We start from the raw sequence: 21,283 nt of genomic DNA, 5'->3' as shown, positions 1-21,283 counted from the left end.
GCTGCTCTGCCCAGCCGTGAAGGGTTAATGAACTCTGCAAGGAAGAGGCTGTTTTGAAAGTCAGCCGTGTGGAGGCCTTTGACAGGTTTTATGGCATGTCTGTTATCAGCAGCCTCCGCGGGCTGCCGTCGCCTGGCTGTACGACCGGCTCCGTGGGGCTGCGCTGCGTTTGTCCCCGCGGGGCTCCTCCGGCTCCCAGACGGGGCAGATGCAGAGCCCAACAAGCCCGGTGTGTCTGCAGGGTTTCACCTAGCAAACCCCACAGGACTCAGGCAGGTCTAGGAAAACATCCTCGGCCAGTTTTTAAAACCTCTTGTCCAAGGGTCTCCCAGTCTGGGAGCTGCTCCAGCGAGAAACGACCTTTCCTGTTTAAAATTCGCACGCTTTGGGTTAACCTTGTCCAGCTCCTCTGTCCCAGCATCGTTTCTTTTCGCCTCCTTGCCAGCTGCTTGCTGCGGGGCTGCTCCCCACAACAAGACGGAGCTGCTGGGCTGTCCCTCGGAGCAGCGGGGTGACAAATCTGCCCCCGACTTTGTCCCCTAATTACGGGATCGGGCACCTTTACCCCCTGAGACGTTGCTGTCCCCATCGGCTTCTTCCACTCCTGGCCGATGCCGCGGTCCTGCGAGACTCCCTGCAAGCAGACAGCGGCGATCCCAAACCTTTCCTGCTCAGGGCTTGCAAAACTCACATGTGAATTCCCTGCGTGTTTTGTGCTTGCCTTTTCACACCCACCTGCAGCACCAGGGGAGGAAAAGAGTTTCGTCGCTTGCTCTGACTACGCTGCCTGGCTTTCTTCAATCCCTAAAACAGAAATATTTATTCTGCAGCTACTTTCTGCATTCCCATTGACGGCTCGCTATTAGCATGACCACTTCCACGCAGCAAGGGGCTCACACCACAGTCAGGAAGCTCTGTCTGGATCCTTTTGAAGTGTTTCTTCTATAAGTAACCCTGTAGTTTTGCTTATCATACACGTCTCCGTTTGGGATTCGCTTCCTTTGCCAATTTTCCGTAATTCCTAGATTTTAACGTGTGTGTAACTTCAATATATATATTAGCTTTCCCACGTTTATTTATTTTTCTGCTGTTAGTTATACTTCGAATCTATTATTGTATTTTTCTACCATGTGTTTCACGTCAAATCTAATCCAGGCTGCTCCTTTCCAGCTCATACAACCGTCCCGAGCCGCAGCCTTCTGAACACCCTAAGCAATAACCATCGATATTTTCTTCCTGCTCCTTTTTTCCTTTTTTTTTTCCAGCCGAACCGAGCGGTGATTTATTTCCTCTAGGAAAAACGCTCCCGAGGAGCTCCTTCGGGGCTCCAGCCTCGTCCTGTCCGCCGAGCTTTGGTCGCCCCATGCCTCCCGGGAGCAGTGCCCGTGCGTGCCAGGGCATCCATCCCTGCGGGTGCTGCGGTGCGCACGGGGCCCTGGCGCTGGAGCCGGCACCCAGCCCCTCCCCGCGGCACGCAGCGCGTCCCGGCCCCACGCGGGGAGGGAGGAGAAGCGGAGCAGCTGAGAAACCTTGGCCAAAAGTCTGTTTGCTCGCTGCTCACACCCACAAGAGTCACTGCAGACGGAAGCGGGGAATGGCTGCGTGACACACCGACCGCCCCGGCTCCGCGCGCCCGCTCGCTGCTCCCAGCTGCTCCCGCTGCCGCCGGCATGGGGAACATAACTTGCGTCCCCCAGGCACCTGGGAGGTTCAGGCACTCGTTCAGAAGGAAACCTTCGCTGAAGAAAGAGTGAGTACGCTCGTTTTTGTTCGGGACAGTTTTTCAAGCTGCCCTGCTGACTGTCTCCACGCGGGACGGGGCTGAGCCCCGCTCGGGGAGCCCAGGAGTTGTTGGCAGGCTCGGTGAAGGAGGGCTCCTGGGGGGTTTTGAGTGGTGCTGGCAGTGCCAAACGTGATCGACTGGCTGCCAGCACCTGGGAAGTTATTGCGGGGCTGTGCTGGGGTATCCCAGCGAGGCTGCCCTGAGGAAAAACCTGATTTAGGTCATTTTGGGTTGAAAAATGGAAACTCCCCCCCCCCGTGGAGCAGATGGGGCGCAGGGCGAAATGCCTGACGTTCCTCCTCTTCACCCACAGCCTTTTATACGTGACGCCCAGAGCTGTGGTGCCGTGGGGTGGCAAAGCAACCTCCACATCCCTTTAATTTCAGGTGGCCCCAAATCCCAGCACCCTGCCCCTTCAGGCCGATCCCTGCTTGTACCCCCGGAGGAAGAAAATACCTGTGAAATCCTCTCGGGGCTTTGGTGTCGGGTGCCTGGGACAGCACTCGGGTACCACGGTCCCAAAATAGAGCGCGGGAGGAGACGCTGCCACCGGTCCCGGGTCTCGGGGCTGCCCTAAACCAGGAGCAAGGCTGTGGGAGTCCATGGGAGAAGGGTTGGGGAATTGGGACCCCGAGGGCTGACACCGGTCCCGGCTCCCCGGGGAGATGAGAGGCGAGGAAAGGTGCTGGGAAATCCCAGCAAAGCAGTCCCAGTGCTTCCAAACCGGTGCCTGCTCCTTACTGGTGTGCGCATCAGGAGGAGCTGGGGGCTCTGCTGGGAGCGGAAGGAAAGGGAGAGGAAAACCACAGAGCTCCCAGTAAAACCTGGCTGTGTGTGTGTGTAAGTGCACACATCTCCGCGCCGGGGGGCTGACAGCAGCCGTCGGGGCTGGATGGGGCCTCTGCCTTCTGAGCAGAACATCCTTCCCTACTCGGCTGAGCCCAGCTGATCGTCTGGCTATGGGAAGAAATGACAAAAACAAAACAACAAACCGAAACAAAACCCAAACACCGACAGGTGCAGCACAAAACCCATTACAACCGTCCCAGGCTGTTTATCAGCCCATTAAAGGGCTGGGATGATTAGAAAGCCCATGACAAATTGCTTACTTAGCGTTCCGACTTCCTTATTTCTGGAAAGAAATAAGAATTCGCTACGCATCAGCCTAGCTCTGTGTTTACATGCGTTTTGTTTCAGTTTTTCTTTTCTTTTCTTTTTTTTTTTTTCCCTCCCCTCTGTAGGCAAAATGGCAAGAAAAAACTGCCCAGCTTTTTCGGTATAGACGGAGGTGGGGAGAGAGATACAACCACAGACAAAATCCTGCAGTACATCCCAGGAAAGGCAAGTACCAACGCATCCTGCCCCCTCCCCAGCCTTCCCAGGGTTTATTCCCACCCATCCCAAGGCCAGATGTGTGCAAAAAGGGCCCCGAATGGGGTGGCAGCAGGTTTGTCTCCCACCCACCACCCAGGGGCTGAGCCCCCTGCCTCTCCTGGCAGCATCACCGACAGCTCGAGGTCCCTAAAGAGGGGTTGAGGGGACCTGCCGTGTCCCAAAATTTGTCTGATGGTTGTGGGGTGCTGAGGGCAAGGCAGGCAGCACGGTGGGATCCCAACCCCCCCCCCCCCCCCCCCCCGCCCCCAGCCCCGTTCCTCTGCTCGTGGTTCTTTGTTTCTGGGTCGCCCCGTGGAGGAAGGGAAAATGAGAGCGAGCGCTCCAAGGTGATTCATTCCCACGCTGGAATGAGACGGAGCAGGCAGCGCGCTCGCGGGGAGCCTTGGGAAGATAATCAGGAAGGGCAGGTCTGCCCCGGGCACGTAGCAGCCCTGTGGCCATATGGCCCGCTTCCCAGCCCCGCTCGGGGCACGCTGGGGCGCACCGACGAGCCCCGATGCGTCTGCCTGGCTTTTGGGGTTGCCCAGGGCCACGGATGGAGCAGTCCTGGGCATGTGCCCCCCCCCCGTGTGGGTTTGGGGAAGGGGAAACTGAGGCAGGGGCCGCAGGATGGTGGCGGGACCTTGTCCCTTGGGTTCCTCAGCTGGTGCTGAGATGCTTGTCGAGGGCTCGGTGTCCAGGCTCTAGGCAGTCCTCCAGCTCGGAGGGGTGGGTGCTGTCCCCTCTATTTGGGGGCACCCTGGTCGGTGCAGGGGGAAGCTGTTTGGCTGCCCGTGACTTCTGGCTGAGGGCAGTGGGGTGGGCACGGCTCCCTGCCTGCCCCCCAGAAGGGCTGCGCAGCGCCTCGGGGGACCAGATGCTGCCTACGTCCCCCCAGGAGAGCTGTGGTGACAGCAGGTCCTGCAAAAGGAACCCCGCGGGCTGCCGGGAGAAAGGTGGCCGAGGATGATGCACAGGGGAGCAGAAGTGTGGGATCCCCTCGGGGCAGGAAGGAGGGTGGAGCAGTGGGGTGGATGTTACCCCCGCCGGGGGCAGCTGGGATCCACGCTCCCTGCCCAGCCGCGAGCATCTTGTGCGGCCAGGAGAAAGCCACGACTTAGTCCTTTCCCCACCCTCGTTTTTCAAGGAAAAAAAAACAGCAGGAGGTGACCGGGTGCTGCGGGGCTTTGGAGGAACCCAGACATCCTCATCTCAGAGGTGATGGGGTCATCCACGCTGTGCCCATGGCAGACAGCTTGGGATGAGGGCAAGAAACATCCCTGAAAACCTGTCCCCGTGACCCCACCGTGGACAGTGTCCCTGGCACGCCAAGCCAGCCCCCCCTGCTCCCACCCAGCGCCTTTATTCCCACTTTCCCACACTTAAAACTTGGGGGGGGGGGGAGGATGGGGCAGAAGAGCAGCGCTCTTGTTTTATCGGATGTTTTATCATCCGGCAGCAGCTTTCGGCGCCCCGGGGCAGCAGCAGCAACCCTGCGAGGCTGAGCCCTTCCTGGGCTGGTGATTCAGCGGGGAGTCACCGGGGGCTGCAGGGGCTGGGGCGGGTTAATCAGCAACTGGCTCTACCTGCGGGATGAGGCAGCGGGGACGGAGGCGGGGAGCGAGGATGTGTCGGGGTGGTCACGCTGCTGCTGACCTGCTGCGTCGCCAAACCCCGAGAAAAATAAGATTTCCAGGGATCTGTGCTGCCCGCAGCGCAAGGGGACAGCTGAGATGCCCCAAAATGCGCTCATTGGGCAGGGAGAGGGTTTGCCCCCACCACAACCCGGCCAGGGGAGGGCTTCCAATTGTTATTTTCCTTTATTTTTGGCTGCGCAAGGTCATTGTGGGGTTGCCAGTGCTGCTTTTTGGGGGACGGCTGGGTGTGGGCTGTAAACCTGACCCCCAGTGGGCTGCCCCAGGGACATCCGAGGTGCCTGCCTTCTGCAGGGCTTGGGTTCACGCAGCCTGGAAACTGCCTTTGTACCCAGGCAGAGCATCGGGAGCTTGTGGGAAAGGGCATGGAACAGGGGCTGAGCCCAGCCCAGGTGCTGGCCAGGCCACGGGGCCCTGGCAGGAGCAGCAGAGCCCATGCTTGGGATGTCTTGTTCGCATGGCCAACGCACCCAAAGCGCTGCGGGTCACCGCTGCGCCTGGTGGGGACCTGTTCTCCAGGGATCTTGGCTGAGGACCTGGTCCAGCTGCTGGGTTTGGAGGTGTCCAGCTCCCAGCACCGCCCTCCTGAGATGCGGGCAGGGACCTGTGGAAAGCTGGGGGCAGCTCCCCCGGTGCCTACTCAAAGGCTGTGTTCGGTTTGGGTTTAACAGTGAAAAACAAACGGCTTAGAAAAGTCCAGGAGAGCCCTGCCTGGTAAAAAATTGACCAGAGCAGTCCCACTTCTTCCTGCAATGCCTGATGAGGAATGATAAGACGGCTGGCGCTTGAAAGGCTTCTCAATTACATCTTTCTCAAGAGAGAAAAATCCTGCTCCCCCCCCTTTGACCCTGGCCGGGTGAGCAGCTGGGCTGTGCCCAACCTGCGCCGTGTGCCTCGCCGCAGCTCCGAAGCTGAGAGCTGGAGAGCTGAAGCTGGCCCCAAACTCCTCAGCAGACTGTTCTTGTTAATGTTTCACTGTCTGTGCCCTAGTGTGGTGGTCTTGTCCCCATCGGGGCATCGCATCCCCCCTAAAGATGGGATCTGGAGATGCTGCTGCCCTGCCCTGAGCTTGAAGGAAGGGACGGGGCGTCGGGGGCGCCTCACCCCCTGCGGGGCTCTTTGCCAAAATCACTGCTGGCTTCCCAGCGTCCAAGCTGCTTTTGCATCCCAGGGCCTCACTTATTAGAGGGCAATTTCAGGCCAAGATCCGGCCAGCAGCGTTGCTGGGGCAGCTGGGGCAGCCTCGCTGCTCCTCTCTGCATCCCTGCTCTCATTCCTGCACCCCGCCTCACCCCGCTGCCAGGTTCTGTTATCGGTGCCCCCGCCGCCAGCCGATCGGCCGCTCTGTGTTCTGGCAGCAGCTTGTAGCACCAACGCAATCGTTTCCTGAGCTTAATTGCCTCTCGGTGAGAGCGTTAATTGGCAGCCGGCAGGTTCCTACCTCCAGGGGAGGATCTGGGTGCATGTGCACGGGTACCGCGTGGAACCGGCTGGAGGGAGACGTGGAGCAGAGAAAGGCGCAGCCCGCATCCCAAAAAGCCGCCTAAATCCACGAGGGTGCGGCGGGAGCTCCAGTCCTCGCGGGTGGAAGGGCTCCTGGGAGGGGATGAGCGCCGGAGGTGGGCAGGGTGATGGGTGAGGAGAGGGGTTAATGCCATTCCGCAGGGCTGAGTCACGGGGGCCCCAGCACGGATCTGGTGCGCGCTGCTGGCTCGCCATCCATCACGGGGCTCAGGCAGCTGTCTCGCTGGCCGGCGGCGGCGGGGGAGCGAGGGCTGCGCAGGGCGAGAGCTGTCACCCCATCCCCGTGCGCCCTGGCTCCCTGCTAGTTCCTGGAAATGCTGCTGCGACAAGCGGGGAGCCACATGCCACCGCCAAGCCCTCTGGCACGGGACAAAACCCAGCCTGCAACGGGCAGAGCGGGGTCCCCCCAGGGTGGCTTCGCAGCCAGGGAAAGCTTGCATCTCCCACCTGCCTTTCTCTTTTTCTCTGGAATTAATGCCCCGGAGTCCGTGGCATGCCTGAGACTGATATTTAGGTCTCGGATGTGCACGCAGGGTGTGGGCCTGGGGGGATTCTGTGGTCTTGCCGGGATACAGCCCCTCCTTCACCCCAAACAGTCAACCAGCCTCCAGGAAAAATCAAAACCGAAAAGAACATTCTTCCCAGAGAAACTGCAGGGAGAACTTTTCACCCCCAGGCTTGGTGCAATACCCCACGGGCTTTCGGCAGCGCAGTGCAATTGGGGTGTGGGTTGGTGTCATTGCACAAGGGAGGGATTTCCATATAACCAGGGCTCAGGAAATAAGAGACTCCCTGCCTGGAAGGCAGACTGTGCTGAGCCTGGGTTGATCCTTGCTCCAGTGAATTTAATTAGGACGGCCGGGGGTCAGCTGTGGAGCTGGGCGACCCTAAATGTAGGATGTGCTTCTGCGCCCCCTCTTTCCCACCCCATAAAGCCTCCTTTTAGCTCCGTATCTCCCCAGGCCTGCCAGCAGCACCCGAAGACAGCACGCTGGCATGGAGACCCAGCAACAAACAGCAGGGGCTGGGCACCCTCCCAGGGCACCTTTTGGAGGACGGGTCACGCTGGGAACATCTCCGCCATCCAGCCCTCCCACCACTGATTTGTTTCTCCTGAATCCTTTCTGCAGCACATTCAGAACCAAGAAAACCAGAAAGAAAACCTGGACCAGAGGTTCCCCAGCCTATTCAAGAAGGGAAGGAGGAAAACAGTTGTCAGGAACCTGGGGAAAATCATCTATTACTCCAAGGTCAAGCTAAAGCTTCAGCACTGCCAGGTAAGTCACGGCACGTGCCTGCGGGCTCGGAGTGGCCCTGCAGGGCTGGGAAGTGATGAGCACTTTTGGGCAACGGGACCCATGGGGACCTCCTCCAGCTATGGCTGGTGTCCGTCAGAGCCCCCCAAAAATGTATTTTATTTTTTTTTATTTTCTGCAGGAGGTGAATGACTGCTACCTGGAGCTGTTCCAGTCTTACCTGTACTTCCAGTCCATGGGCTTCAACGGGCTCGCCTACCAGGTAGGGCATCTCCTGGGCAGCACGGACAAACTGGGGGCACTGGGAGGACAGAACGGGACAGGACAGGACAGGCAAACCCTGCTCCTGGGGCTGTGCTGGCCGCCGCTGAGCAATCTTTTAACCTGGTGATGCTGGTTAATTACAGGCAAAGGCTGTTTTGCCAAAAAATCACAGCCGAGCAAAGCCTGAATGCACTCTTCCTCCACGGGAGTGAGTATCTGCAGCTGAGCATTGCTATTTTGGGGATGTTCGGAAAATTTGTCCCTTTTAGAAATGATTTATTGTCTTCTAGGTCACTTGAGGTTAATGCAATGTGACAATGCAGTCTCTTAAGTCAGCCGGCAAGCCAGCCTTCAGCCGAAAAGACACGTCAGAATATAAACAATATCACAAAATCCCCTGTCTGCCTTATAAACAGCCCCTCGGATTATTAATTCTAAAGGAATTAAAAAGAAATTAATGTGCCAGCAGTGGCCCCTAGACATTACGGCAATTTGCATCCTTTACAGCCCTTGTTCAGAGAGCCCACGACAGGGAGCACAAACTTGTCATCTGTCCCCGTGCCTCGTTGCAGGAACCCGGCAGCCCAGTTTTGCTTTATGGGCATTTCCATCTGGTTTTCTTTGCTAAATCAGCATTGTTTTGTTGAGCTTTCTCTTAAAACCAAAAGATTTGAAGCGTACAGAAAGCGTTCTGGCCAGCAGGGCAGTGGACATCCCGAATATTTCCAGATTTCTGCAGTCCAACCTGCTGGGGCCGGGGCTGGGCTCCCAGTCCCCCACGATAAAGGGGTGCTCGTCGCCTGTCCCCCGAGGTAATGGTGCATCCTTCTCGCGCAGGGACTGCTGCCTTTGAAAGAGCTGAACGTGTGTGAAATCGAGACTGGGAAGAGCCCGGGGCAGGAGGATCACGCCTTCCGCATCATAGGTCGGTGCCTCTGCGCTCGCTTCGGGAGGGGAGCAAAGGGTGCGTTAGTCACAGCTGCCTGCTCTTTGTCCCCCTCTGACCTAGTCCCAGAGGAAAACACACTGAGAGAGGAGACAGGGAGGTGATGCTCATCCTCCCACCGTTTGCATCCTTCGCTCCGAGGCTCCGAAATTCCTGGCCACGGATGCCCAGGGCTGCAGGCAGGGAAGGGGCTTGGGGGGGAGCGCAGAGGATGGGCCGATGGGGCACCTGGTGGTGGTTCCTGCAGGAGCTGTGCATGCCGATGTAGATTTGAACGCAAATTGCAGCAGTGCTGAGAGGTGAACGGCCCCACCAGTAACACCAGCTGGGTGCCGTCATAGCACAGCATCACTTCTTTGACTCTCCCCCAGCAGCACTCCTGCCTCCATGAGCCTTTTAGACTTTTCTCGGTGAGATCTTCCTTTATAAAACGTTTCCCGGGATCATAACCCGCTGCAGCATGGCCGGAGGCTTCTTTGGGCAAAGTCATTACAGAGCTGCAGCAGCCCCAAGCCCCCAGGAGGGGCAGTTACAGCTTGAAGTGCACAGAAATAAGTGGTTAACCCTGTAAAGACAGAGCCAAGGAAGCTCATTCGGGTCCTGTGCCCACTGCTAGAAAGCCGTACGATGGCCACTCAAACAAAAAAAAATAACATATAAAAAGGAGCTGGGAAAAATGACCCACTAATTTTAAGGACTGCCAGGTTGTTGCACCATTGAGCTGCGTGGGGCAGGGCTCTCAAACCCTTTTTGGCAGCCAAAAAGACGAAGGAAATCTCCGCGCAGGGCTGGGCAGACGCGCTCTGATCGCGCTGAAACGCGGGCGAGCGCGGCTGGGTGGAAAATCGCCCCGAGCTGTGCTGGGTTTGGGTCCTGCTCAGGGGAAGAACAAACCGAGGCTCTTCTGGCAGAGGGAGGTGGTTAGGAAATAGTGACAAGGAGAGGCCGGGGAGGCAGCGGTGTTTAGGAATCCCGTGAGATCAGCACAGCAGTTTTATTTCTCCGCTGGAGAGGGAGAAACCAAGGCGCAGCAGGAGCAGAGCCTGGTGTGTGGCCTCAGGGTGGGAGTCTTTTGTCTCATGACTTGGAGACAGAAGACACGAGCCCATCCTCTTGTGAAATCCTGCGGATTTTCCCCAGGAACTGTGCTTTCTGGGCAGCTCGGTGCCTTGGAAGATGCCAGCACCGTCGCTGCTGATGCTGGCACCTTGGCTGCCCCAGCCTCCGGAGCATCCTGGTGCCCCTGCCCCAGCTGCGGATGCTGCCGCAGCTCTTTGCTGGCTCCAGGCAGAGCTCTGGGTGGGAATGGGCTGCAGCCGTGCAGGGAAGTGCCTTCGTTGGCCCCGACCTTCCCCTGGGAGCCTTCCCACGGAAAGGGGAAGCGCGGGGCAGACGAAGGGCGCACGAGGGCCGGCACAGGTTGCTCAGCCCCGCTGCGTCACGGCGCTGCCGCAGGCTGTGCTGCTGGAGTTCCTCTTCTCCTTTTTCCCCCCCTTAGCACCCCGTTGGATGTGGCGGTGAGGGGTGGCAGGGCACGCAGAGCCGTGCTGGGAAAGATTCCTGCTGCCTCTGCGATGGTCTGGGTGCTCCGAAAGGGCTCGGAGCTTCCCGAACATCTGGATAACGTTGTCACGTATACACCCTCCCGGCTGCCCTGCACAGGGCAGGGAACCTCTTTATCTCCGCTGCAAGGGCAGGGAAATCAAGGCAGGGGAAGAGGAGAGAGCTCAGAGCCACGCGGGTCGATGGGCACACGGGAACCCAGGGCTGCGTGCCACCGAAGTGCTGCGACGGGTCTGAGCGCCGTGACTCACGGGCTGCCATTCAGCTGCCTCGGTTTCCCCACCTCTGTGTTTGTGTTAGTGCATTTCTGGACAGACGGAGGTGTCTCAAAGTCTTAATTAAGTGATAGTCACAGATAATGCGGGAATTACGAGATGACAGGCGCTCCACAGGAGGGCAAAGTACCGTGTTTATGCCGTGCGCTCGTTATCTGAGTACCTCCAAGTCCCATGAATCCAGGTCTTATGAAGCATGCACCAAATATGGCTTTAATGTGAGATCACGGGTAAATTATTAATCACAACGTCCATTCTGCAGCGTGCCAGAAATATCATTAACGTCATTAGGTTGTCTCTGCAGTGAGTAGCAGGGGCTGTGTGAGACTGGGGCTTGTGCTACGAAGGGAACGAAAGCCGGAGACGTTAAACCCAACAAGATGTAGGGCTGTTCCTCCCTCCCGGGCCACGTCTGAGAGCAGCTTCAGCTCGTCCGGCACAGGCCCTATCTGGCGAGGCAATAAATAAGCAGTATTGGGAAGTTGCTGTTGCTCCATGTGTTTGCAGCCAAAGTGAAACCAAGAGCACCACGATGGTTTGGCGTGGCGTCATGGATGCTTTCTGCAAGCCGACGGGGGCTTGCGGGGTCAAAAGCTGCCTGCCGTTCTCAGGCGTGACTTTTGGACTCTTGGACTTTTGCTCCTGACTTGGTTTTGGACTGAAAAAGGGCGGTCAGAGCTAGAGGTGACTGCAGGAGCTGAAGGTGCCAGTGAGGTTGCCTCCCGAGAGCTTCCCAGCAGCCCGTCCCATGCCAGGAAACGTGACGGAGGTGGCGGCGGCGTGGGCTGGAGCTCGGTGGCCAGAGAGCAATGTCCCAGGCAGCCCAGGGTGCGATGTGCTGAGCCACGACAGCCCCGGCCAGCTGATTGCCCTGTGATGCTCGTGCCCTTATCTGCTCGTCTCATCTCGTTTCTCCCAGGTCCTTTGCTGAATCCCCTTATCGTGTTCTGCCCGACTGAGTCAGAGCTGAAGCAGTGGCTTTACCACCTGGAGAAACAGATCCACCTGAACGGAGGGAGCCTGGGCTTGCCCTTCCTCTCTCAGGTGAGCGTCTTGGGCCGGTGAAGCTGTGTTAGAGGGGGGCAACCCCTCCAGCCAGCTGCTCTCAGCATTTTCCAGCACCTTTTGCCATCCTCCTTTGGGGCTCGGGGCTCCTCCAGCCTGCAGAGCGTGAGCAGAGGGCAGGGGGTGGAAAGGCAGCGGAGCTCTGGGTCCACTTCCAAGTGCTCCCTGCTGTGCTCGCTGCTATTTCCAAATGCTGGGCGGAGACGTGGGGTTTAATCCTGGCCCGATCCCCTCTTCTCCAGGCTGGCTGCTTCCCTGCAGCAGCCAGGAGCTGCCCCTCTGGTTGGCGTGCAGGGGTCTGGCAGGGTGTGGGTGCCAAAAGGGAGCCCTGCCACCCAGGGGTGCCGCACCACGAGGTTTGGGGCTGCTTCGGAGAAATTCTCACCCAGCTGGCTGCTGGTGCAAATGTCCCGAGCTTGCAAAACATTTTGGAGGAGGAGGCTGGGAGCGGGGTCTAGCAAACAGGACCAGATTCAAGAGATCTGCCTTCTCTTCCAAGCTTTAGGGGGTGTTCTCCTCCCCTCCTGCCTCTGTCTGCCCACGTATGAAACGTGGATATTCCCCTCTGAATTCCCAAAACGTGCAGATGATGCTAGGCTGGAAAGCTGGCTCCTGCACAGGTTTATTTGCTCTTTCCTGCCTCTGCCCCGCTTGAGAAGCGTCCTGCCGTGGGCCCTGTGCTGGCTTAACGCTTAGGGGAGGACACAGCTTCCCTGCTCCTCAGCCCTGCTCCTGTCCCCAGGATGACTGGCAGCAGAGCTCCATGGGGAAGGAGGAGCTGCGGTGGTCCGTGCAGAACATGCCCGTCCAGGAGTGGAGAGGGACCCAGCGGGAATCCCTCGGCAACGTCCTCTGTGCTTCCAAAGTGAAGCTTCAGCACTTGCCTTTCCAGGTAGGGGACAGCCTCGGGTCACACAGACACACAGACACAGATTTCTAGGTTGGAAGAGACCTCAAGATCATCGAGTCCAACCTCCAACCTAACACTAAGTACTCCACTAAACCATATCGCTAAGCTCTACATCTAAACGTCTTTTAAAGACCTCCAGGGATGGTGACTCCACCACCTCCCTGGGCAGCCCGTTCCAATGCTTAATAACCCTTTCGGTAAAGAAGTTCTTCCTAACATCCAACCTAAAACTCCCCTGGCGCAACTTTCGCCCATTCCCCCTCGTCCTGTCACCAGGCACGTGGGAGAACAGACCAACCCCCACCTCTCTACAGCCTCCTTTAAGGTAACTGTAGAGAGCGATAAGGTCGCCCCTGAGCCTCCTCTTCTCCAGGCTGAACAAGCCCAGCTCCCTCAGCCGCTCCTCGTAAGACTTGTTCTCCAGACCCCTCACCAGCTTGGTCGCCCTTCTCTGGACTCGCTCGAGCACGTCCATGTCCTTCCTGTAGCGAGGGGCCCAAAACTGAACACAGTACTCGAGGTGCGGCCTCACCAGAGCCGAGTACAGGGGGACAATCACTTCCCTAGACCTGCTGGCCACACTGCTTCTTATACAGGCCAGGATGCTGTTGGCCTTCTTGGCCACCTGAGCACACTGCTGGCTCATATTCAGCCGACTATCAACCAATACTCCCAGGTCCTTCTCGGCCAGGCAGCTTTCCAACCACTCATCTCCCAGCCTATAGCTCTGCTTGGGGTTGTTGCGCCCCAGGTGCAGGACCCGGCACTTGGCCTTGTTGAACTTCATACAGTTGGCCTCAGCCCATCGCTCCAGCCTATCCAGATCATCAGCAAGGCTGATGGTGCAGAGCCCTGCCCAACCGCTGCCAACCAGCCAGGGGGTCCCCGAGGGCTCCTTTAACCCACGTCCCTGTAAATGGGACAAGGTTTGTCACCGTTCCTCCAGCCCAGCTGCGGTGCCAGGGGGTGGCACGTGTGCGCAATGAGCTTTCGGAGGTCGGGGCTGGCAGCTGGAGCTGCAGGAGCCTCGCCGGGAGGCTGTGCTCTGGCAGCAGCTGGGCTCTGTCCCCGGGGCTGAGCCTTCCTCCTCTTTGCTTTTCCAAGGAGCAGCACGACCGGCTGCTGGTGCTTTACCCTTCCACCCTGGTGATAGTGTCTGAAGAGCACAACACTTTCTACTTCAAGGTAAGTTCATTCGCAAGCCTCTTCTCCCTCCCTCCCCAACCCACCGCGGCGATTTCAGCGCGGCCCCAGCTCTTTGTTCCCCTCCACCCAGCTTTCCCTGCGCTCCCCATCTTGGCAAGGGCTCTCCCTCCACGCTGCTCCCTTGCCAGCTGGCAGGCGAGCAGGCAGAGGGATGTTGCGAGCCATCTTCCCATGAGAAACACCTTGCCCTCCTACTAAAGCCCCGGGGGGAAGGAGGTGGCTGCCAAGGCTCTGGGAGGAGGAGGTTGGCGTGCTCCCGGGCGGCCGTGCCGGCGGCTTCCCGAGCCCCTTTCTGCGGCACTGCTTGCGAGCAAGGAGCACGGGAGCTGCATCTGCATGGCCTGCAGTGTGAGCCCTTGAGCCCCCTTGCCAGCATCCGTCCTAGACACGGCTGTGATGGCTGTTAACCAGCCCGGTGCTCCCCGACCCTGTTTTCTCGTGCTACAACGAGTGTGCCGAGACAAGCTGCGCACTGCCCAGCCGGCAGGTGCAGCGGCACCGGGACGTGGTGGTGCTGAGCTGAGCGGTGTCCTTGTCAGCTGCTGCGACAGGAGCCAGGGACCAGGGATGGGGAAGCCCTGTGGAGGTGGAGGGCTTGTGAATTTCAGCATGAACCCGCCGGGGTCCTTTGTGCTATTTCCCCATGCCCATGTCACCGCCCTGAGTGCTGCAGGCTGCTTGTAATTCAAGCGGGAAGACCTGCACGGAGCATCTCACTGGCTGCAGGAGGCTGTGCCCGCAGTGGGAAGGGGCACGAGGAGGGATGCACACCATTAAAAGCTCTCCTCTCTCAGCCACCTGGGTGTTTTCCAGCAGCTGGTGGCTCCTGCGACACGCCTCCGACTGCGCCTGCTTTCGGGAACGCGTAGTTTGCAGCTCCTGGGAACGGGGCATCGCGCAAGGGGGCCCTGGGCTGGGTTCCCGGATTAACTCATCCCTTTTGAAACCTTAAACCGGATTTGTCTTCCCCGGCCACGCAACGCTGCCTTCCCACGGTGCCGGAGCGTGGGTCCGCGGGCGCCTCGCTAGCGGTGCCGAGGGCAGGGCTGCGCGGCTGACTCACGGCCGGCTCCCTGCAGCACCGACCGGCTTTTCCACGGGCGTGCCGGGGCACAGCAGCCTTCTCCCAGGGCTTCTGCGAGCCGGCTTCCCTTCCTTCCCCGCCAGCAGACGCCGAGCCCTGCCTCTGTTGTGCGAGGGAAGAGCCTGGCCCTTTTGTTCTCCGGTTTTGGGCAGGAGCTGGTGCGCACGGGGCTGACCCGAAGCAGCCGGTTCTGGTGAACTGCTGGTGGGAAAATGCCCCGGGCAAGGTGTCGAGGGGCGCAGGGGGGCTTCTAGGAGGGGGGCCGTGCCCCCAAAAGGCTGGAGGGGCTGCACGGGCAGCGTGCATGCTGTTTGCAAGGGATGCTCTGCTCCTGCCCTGCCCCCACCCATGCACGGCACCTGTGTGAGCCGAAGCATCAAAGTCCACCTCTGACAGCAGCAGGGGAAACTGAGTCACGGCGCGGAGCTTTCCCTCCCACCTTCATCCTCCTGGCGCTGCTCGGCCAGCAAATTGCTTGGCTGTGCAGGAGAAGCACTGTTTTTTTAGAAAAAAATGTTGTTTTTTTTTTTAAAGGGAGCTGTGTGTGCCCCTGGGGGACTGCGGCGAGGCAGCCGCCCGCACAGGTCCCTGACACCTGCAGCCTGTGCGGCGGGGACAGTGAGGGCGTGATGAGTTGTGGGTTTTTTTTGCCTGAAACCTGATTTTTGCAGCTGGAGAGCTCAGGGAAATGGATCCCAAGCGACTGCACCTTAGGATCGGTGACAGGGCTTTGCTCGTGCTTTCGGTGCTTGGTGGGGGGCATGGTGAGGTGGGCACTCAGGTTTTGGGCACTGTGCAGGTCCCACGTGTGCCATCCCGGCCAAAATTGTCCCGGGGCCACTGCCGGCAGCAGGGGTACGGTGACCAGGGTAGGGGAGCAGGGGCTGCAGGGACCAAGGGACGATGTCCCACTCAGCTCACAGAAAGGGAGAGAAATTAAAAATAAAGCAGGGAGCTCATCGGCGAGTGGTGTCCAGTGCAAAATCTGCTTCAGCTGCTCGCCCAGGGTGCTTCTTGCTCATCTGGGGAGCCCCAAAAAAAGAGATCCCGATGCTAATTCAGCGTTGCCAAACCCTGGGCCCTTCTGCCAGGCTGCACAGGGAACCAAACTGTCACCGGTGGCACTTGGTGCAGTGAAACCCTCACAGGCCACCGGCGTGGCATCCACATCTGAGCCCCATAGCCCCGGAGCTCACGTTTCCCCCGCTGGCATTTACAGGGCTCAGCCCTGCCTTTGTGAGGCTTCGCAGGGTACGGGTGCTGGGGATTCCTGGCTGCGAGGCTGGAAATCCCAGCCCGGCACGTCCAACCTTCTTCAGGACCACGTTTGCACAATTTTCTGGAGAAGTCTAGCTGTTAAAGCGTGGGAAATGAAAGCAGGAAAAGGCATTTTTCTGAGCTCACTTCTCAGGGAGGGCTTTGTAAGGACACCCACAGCTCGTGCAGCCACGCTGCCTTCCCAGGCTTCTCCCCATACCCCGTGAAGATCCCCCAGCTCCCTCCAGCTCAGCCCAGTCCTCGCTGCCAGCACTGCTTCACGGCTCTTCTCCTGCTCCCAGCTGTGCTGGCAGAACCTCGCTATCAGCTCCTGAAGCCTCTTGGCTTCCCTGGGGGGCAAAAATCTGGTGCAAGGGAGCGGAGCCAGCGGTGCCTGCTCGGGCGGGCGCACAGCCCCCGGCGCAGCCCGCGTGTGCTCAGCCTGCTTCTCTCTCCGCCAGGGCGAGCTGCCGCTCAACGCCATCCAGGTGTTTTTTGAAGAGAACGAGAAAACCTCCTTTTTGATAGAAGGTGCGTGTCCGCCGTGCCGAGGGCTGTGCCGGCAGCGGCTGCGGAGCTCGGGCTGGTTTCGCCGGGCTGCTGCGAGCATCCTGGCACCCAGACCTGGTGAACCGAGCCACGTGGGTGCCATCCTTTGGATCTGGGCTGCCTTTGTCCCTGTCCCACGAAGGCAGAGCATCCTCCTGCAGGTCCCGTGCTGCTCTGGATGCCCGCAGGGCATGGGGAGGGATGGGGCAGGGGGGTGCCCACGGGTTTTTGGAGGAATCGCCGCGGGCTGCGCTCGCCTCCAGTGCCAGCGGGGCACGGTGCTGTTTTACAGGCCGGCTGATCAATTCGATCCGGGTGATCTGCCACAGCTATGACGATTACCGGGAGTGGCTCGACTGCCTGAAAACAGCCCAGTTTCGAAACGCCGACTCCTCCCTGTCCGGATCAGAGAGCTTTTCGGGATCAAAGCAGCCACACCTCGGCCAGGTAACAGGCGCTGCGGGTTCGCATGGCTCCCGATGGATGTCTGGGGGCTCTGCCTGTCCTGCCTTTGGCCATGTGTGAACAGAATACTCTTGTGACACAGCAGGCTTTGCTTCAAGTGCCCCACTTGAAGGCTCGAGGTGTGCCAGGGGAGGTTTTGTGAAGGATTTCTTTCTGGAGAGGGCAGTTGGGCACTGGGACAGGCTGGTGTTGGAGCTCCCAGCCCTGGAGGCATTTCAGAGAGGTGGGGACGCGGCACTAAGGGACGTGGCTCGGTGATGGGACACCGTCGGTCAGGCTGATGGCTGGACTTGGTGGTCTTGAAGGTCTTCTCCAGCCTCAATGGCTCCATGATTCTATGCTTCTAAGACTGTCATGAAGTTGTTGATCCCTGCAAATTACCTTTGAAGCCCTACATTGTACCATATAGGCTGATATTACACCGAATTCCCACAAAAGCAGATCCCTGGCTGCAGCTCACAGCAGTGCCACGCAGTGAGGAGCTCCCAGCAGGACACCACCAGGGTCCTACAAGGAAAATCCCCCCCCGGTGGCATTGCAGGGGGATGGGGTCGGGGTGCCCGGGCACCCACCTCCCTGCTGCAAGCACCCCTGGGTGGGCTGGACCACGGAGCCACGGCTCCATCCTGCCCAGGCTCAGCCCCAGGGAGCAGCACAGAGGGCAGGGTGTGGGGATGCTCGGGGTGCTTTGACACACACCTCTTCTCTCCCCCAACAGCTTGGTGGCAGCGGGAGAGGCTCGCTGGCCTCCGATGGCCGCACAAACTCCTGGGCATCCGGAGGGAAAGGGGCCACCTTGACGCACCTCTCCCAGAACAGCGGCTCCTTCCACGACGCACAGTCCTTCGTGCTGCTGTCGGAGGGCAGGGTGCTGGAGGACTCGTTCAGCTCCGGCTACTCCCAGCCTCTCCACGTAAGTGAACCCCCAAAACCCGGGACATTTGTGGGGTCAGAGCGATCCATCCAGGTGCCCGGGTGGGCTGAGCTCGCGCGGTCTATATTCACGGCGCGGCGTTGCAAATCCGTGCTCGGAGCCTGTGTTTGTCCTGGCTCAGCTCTGTCACTGCTGGTAAGGGAAAGGCTGATAAACACCCCCAGTTCTTAATTTTTTTTTGCATAAGGGTTGTAGGTACGGGTTGCAAAAGGCTGGAGGCGGCCGCACGACCATGGGGGTGTCCAAGCACGGCGTGATGCCCGTGGCACCCTGAGCAGGGCAGTGATGGTGCATCGGCTGCGTGCATGCATGCCCAGGCTGTTGGAAAGAGCCCGTTTCACCTTCTCCTCGCAGTGCCTGCCCCACGCCAACTGGCCGAGCACGGGGCTGCCCACGCAGGAGCTGCGGAGGGGTGGCAGCGCCAGGAAATCCAAAGGCAGAAGCGGCCAGGACGCGGAGAGGACGGCGCGCGGCCTCATCCCCGAGCACCCCGGCGGCGAGCTCGTGCCCGCGGCGTACAGCGAGCCCTACTCAGCAATTAACTCATGGCATCGCCCCACGGCCCCCCCGTCGCACCCGGAGCTGAGCAATGTAAGGGGCTGTGGGGTATGGGGGCTGCCCTCTTGCCTGGGGTGGGTGCAACTGCAGGGAACTGGTGCCCGTTTCTCTCCGGTGCCTTGTGCTTTCCTCACCGGTGCTGTAAGGCAGCGGGGAAATCATTTCCACAGGGGCCGGCCCCCGTCCCCTTTGTCTGAGAAACATTTGGGGTCATCACCCCCTGCTCGTGCCCTGTTCCTGCCTCAGTTTCCCCACCTGGATGGAGCCTGGTGGGTGCTGCCCCCCCCCTGCACACCCGGCTCCCCCGGCACACGCAGCGTGGCCAGATCCGGCTGCCTGCGAGAGGCACCCCGTGCTGCTGCTGGTCGCCTCCCTGCCTCGGCTCACAGCTTTTGGGCTCCCGAAATTGTGCCCCCGGCCATTTCTTTTCCTGCTGCCTGCCTGAGCCCGAGCAGATGTGGCACTGCAGGACCGGCGCGGCGGGCTGGGGCAGGGCATGGCACAGTTCAGTTCTCCTCCAGCCGGGACAGAGGCAGAGGGAACAGGTTTCCCCTTGCCTTATCGCTCGATGCCAGTATCACAACAGCCCCGGGAAAAGCCAGAAACCACGAAACAAAGGCCCAGACTGAGATGTCGCCCAGCCTCCAGAAACTGGAGATGAGTCAGAGGCAGAGAGCGCCTGATCCACACCCCCCGAATAACCGGGGGCCTGTTGGAGGCGATATTTCTAGTTCTGTGCATCCCTTAGCAGCCTTGGCTGGTGCCCCCCATATCGCTGAGCCCCCTCTCCCGCTGGAGGGCCCCTCCTGACCCTGACCCTGAGCTGCCCGTGGGTTTCGCCCTCCGCCCTTCACAGCTGGCCACCCTCCATCACCCCTAGCGGGGTGCTGTGCGCGACCTGCACCCGTTCTTTCTTTCACAGCGAGGGCTTTTGGCACCGGAATGTAGCAGAACTTGCAAGGCGGAGAGAAAAACCTTGTTTTGCCTAAGTCTGCAGCAACAATCTGCTCACAGCAGGGCTGGTTCACAGTGTGGGGGAGCAGCCAGTCTCCACGGCAGGCATCAGCTCTGCAATTTGTTCTCTTTAAGGTCCTGCAGTGCCCGAAGACCTCCCAGCCCCTGCCCAGCAGACACTGGAGGGAGATGCCCGGGGCGCAGAGACCTCCCCAGCCTCCTGCTGATGCTTCTTACCTTTCCAGTGTGAGTTGTGAGAGCAGCCCTGGCTCAGCCTGGTGCTGGGGTGCAGGGGTGGTGTGAAGCGCTCCGGGACTGCAAGGCTACGCTGTCCCCATCAGCACATTTTTTCCTTTCCAGGGCTCATCCCTGCCAGAGGAACATCTGGGCCCCTTGCTGCAGCCACCAGGTGAGACCCTCGGGAGCTGCTGGGGTGCCGCAGCCCCCTCTGCTCCCCCAGCGTCACTCGGAGCAGGGCTGGGAGGGCACACGGGGGGACTCGTGCACGGCCTCCCTCTTTTCTAACCCTGCCGGTGATGGAGCAGGCAGCCACGGGGCGCTCAGCAGCTCTCCGAGCTCCTCTTTGCTTTCCTGCAGGTGACAGCAGCGGCGCTTACGACCTGCCGGAGGGCTGCTCGCGCCGCGGCTCCGCAGCCTACCACGACTACGCCGAGCTGCAGAGCTTCCAGAGCGACTTCAGCTACGACAACCTGTGGGAGGCCGAGGGGAGGGCGCCCAGCACCCCGCGGGGCTCCCCAACGCCCAGCCCGCAGTTCTACCAGGCCTGAGGAGGGGTCCCACGGCCAGGCACACAACAGCCCCCGGGCTCTTTTCCCCCCCTGGGCTTCCCATCCCGGCGGGGTGCAGGGAGCAAAGGGAGGGGATCTGTGATGAATCCTAAGAATTGCTGTTAAGCCAAACCTTCCCCCTTGAACTCTGAGGTCTGGGAAGATGTAGGGGACGTGCCCGGCACAGCGCGTGAGATCGGTAGCAATAGCTGTTCTCGTAGGATTGCCCTCCTGCAAGATTGGAGCTGTCTGGCAGAGATGGAGAAAGAAAGCCAGGGTCTTTGGGGAAGTTCTTTCCATTTTATGCAAAAAAAAAAATCCTTTCCTGACGGTGCTGGCTCCAAACCATAGCACGACCTGCAATACTGAGAGCCTGACACCTCGGAGGTGGAATAAAGCAAGGTGCTGCCACAAAATAAGCCACAAAATAAGGCTCGTGTTTACCCAGGACTTCCCAGAAAGGATGCCCTAGGTTCCCCCTACGGGACCGCGTCCTCTCCTCCCACCTCTCCGCCCATTGCTGGGCCCACACCAGAAGCTGCCTGGGGATACTTGGGCAGGGAGGGAAGGAAAAAAATCCTCTGCAGAGACCTGCAGCTCGCTCTGCCCCCCACCACAGCAGCAGCAGGATTCAGGACACAAACAACAGGGGACAGAGTCTCGGTGCTATCTCTTTGCAGCCTCTTCAGCCAGATCCTTTAGCACATACAGGGCAGCAGCAAACCCGAATGTTTTTTTACCTGAGGCTCCGAATTCTTAACCTTTGTTCCCTAAGGAGGCTGCAAGCCGAGCATAGTAGCAAAAATCTGCATTTTCATTCTTTCACTGGTGCAAACAAAACAATCCAGGAGCTCTTTGTACTTGAATATCTAT

The 21,283-nt window shown here is 59.5% G+C and overlaps 1 protein-coding gene across 1 annotated transcript; it reads left to right on the top strand.

Moving 5' to 3' along the window:
- Window positions 1-1,670: 1,670 nt before the first annotated feature.
- PLEKHN1 (pleckstrin homology domain containing N1) lies at window positions 1,671-20,608 on the top strand. The gene is made up of 15 exons (XM_035557611.2): window positions 1,671-1,750; window positions 3,025-3,124; window positions 7,467-7,613; window positions 7,774-7,854; window positions 8,694-8,781; window positions 11,560-11,684; window positions 12,448-12,597; window positions 13,720-13,800; window positions 16,624-16,693; window positions 17,004-17,158; window positions 17,895-18,089; window positions 18,465-18,701; window positions 19,758-19,868; window positions 19,983-20,031; window positions 20,220-20,608. Exons 1-15 carry the CDS (start codon window positions 1,671-1,673, stop codon window positions 20,408-20,410), a joined length of 1,860 nt encoding a protein of 619 aa, XP_035413504.1. The 3' UTR covers window positions 20,411-20,608.
- Window positions 20,609-21,283: the final 675 nt, after the last annotated feature.

This window comes from Cygnus atratus, chromosome 21 (assembly GCF_013377495.2).
Source record: "Cygnus atratus isolate AKBS03 ecotype Queensland, Australia chromosome 21, CAtr_DNAZoo_HiC_assembly, whole genome shotgun sequence".
In the NCBI taxonomy this organism is placed as follows: Eukaryota; Metazoa; Chordata; class Aves; order Anseriformes; family Anatidae; genus Cygnus; species Cygnus atratus.
Note: the sequence above shows the minus strand (reverse complement) of the source record. Positions and strands in the feature narration are given on the sequence as shown.

What these genes read in the sequence shown, in the direction of transcription:
- PLEKHN1 (XM_035557611.2), top strand. Translation starts at nt 1,671, where the DNA reads ATGGGGAACATAACTTGCGTCCCCCAGGCACCTGGGAGGTTCAGGCAC. An exon ending in TGCAGTACATCCCAGGAAAG is followed by an intron (nt 3,125 to 7,466) that starts GCAAGTACCAAC and finishes TCCTTTCTGCAG; the next exon opens with CACATTCAGAACCAAGAAAA. An exon ending in GCTACTCCCAGCCTCTCCAC is followed by an intron (nt 18,090 to 18,464) that starts GTAAGTGAACCC and finishes TTCTCCTCGCAG; the next exon opens with TGCCTGCCCCACGCCAACTG.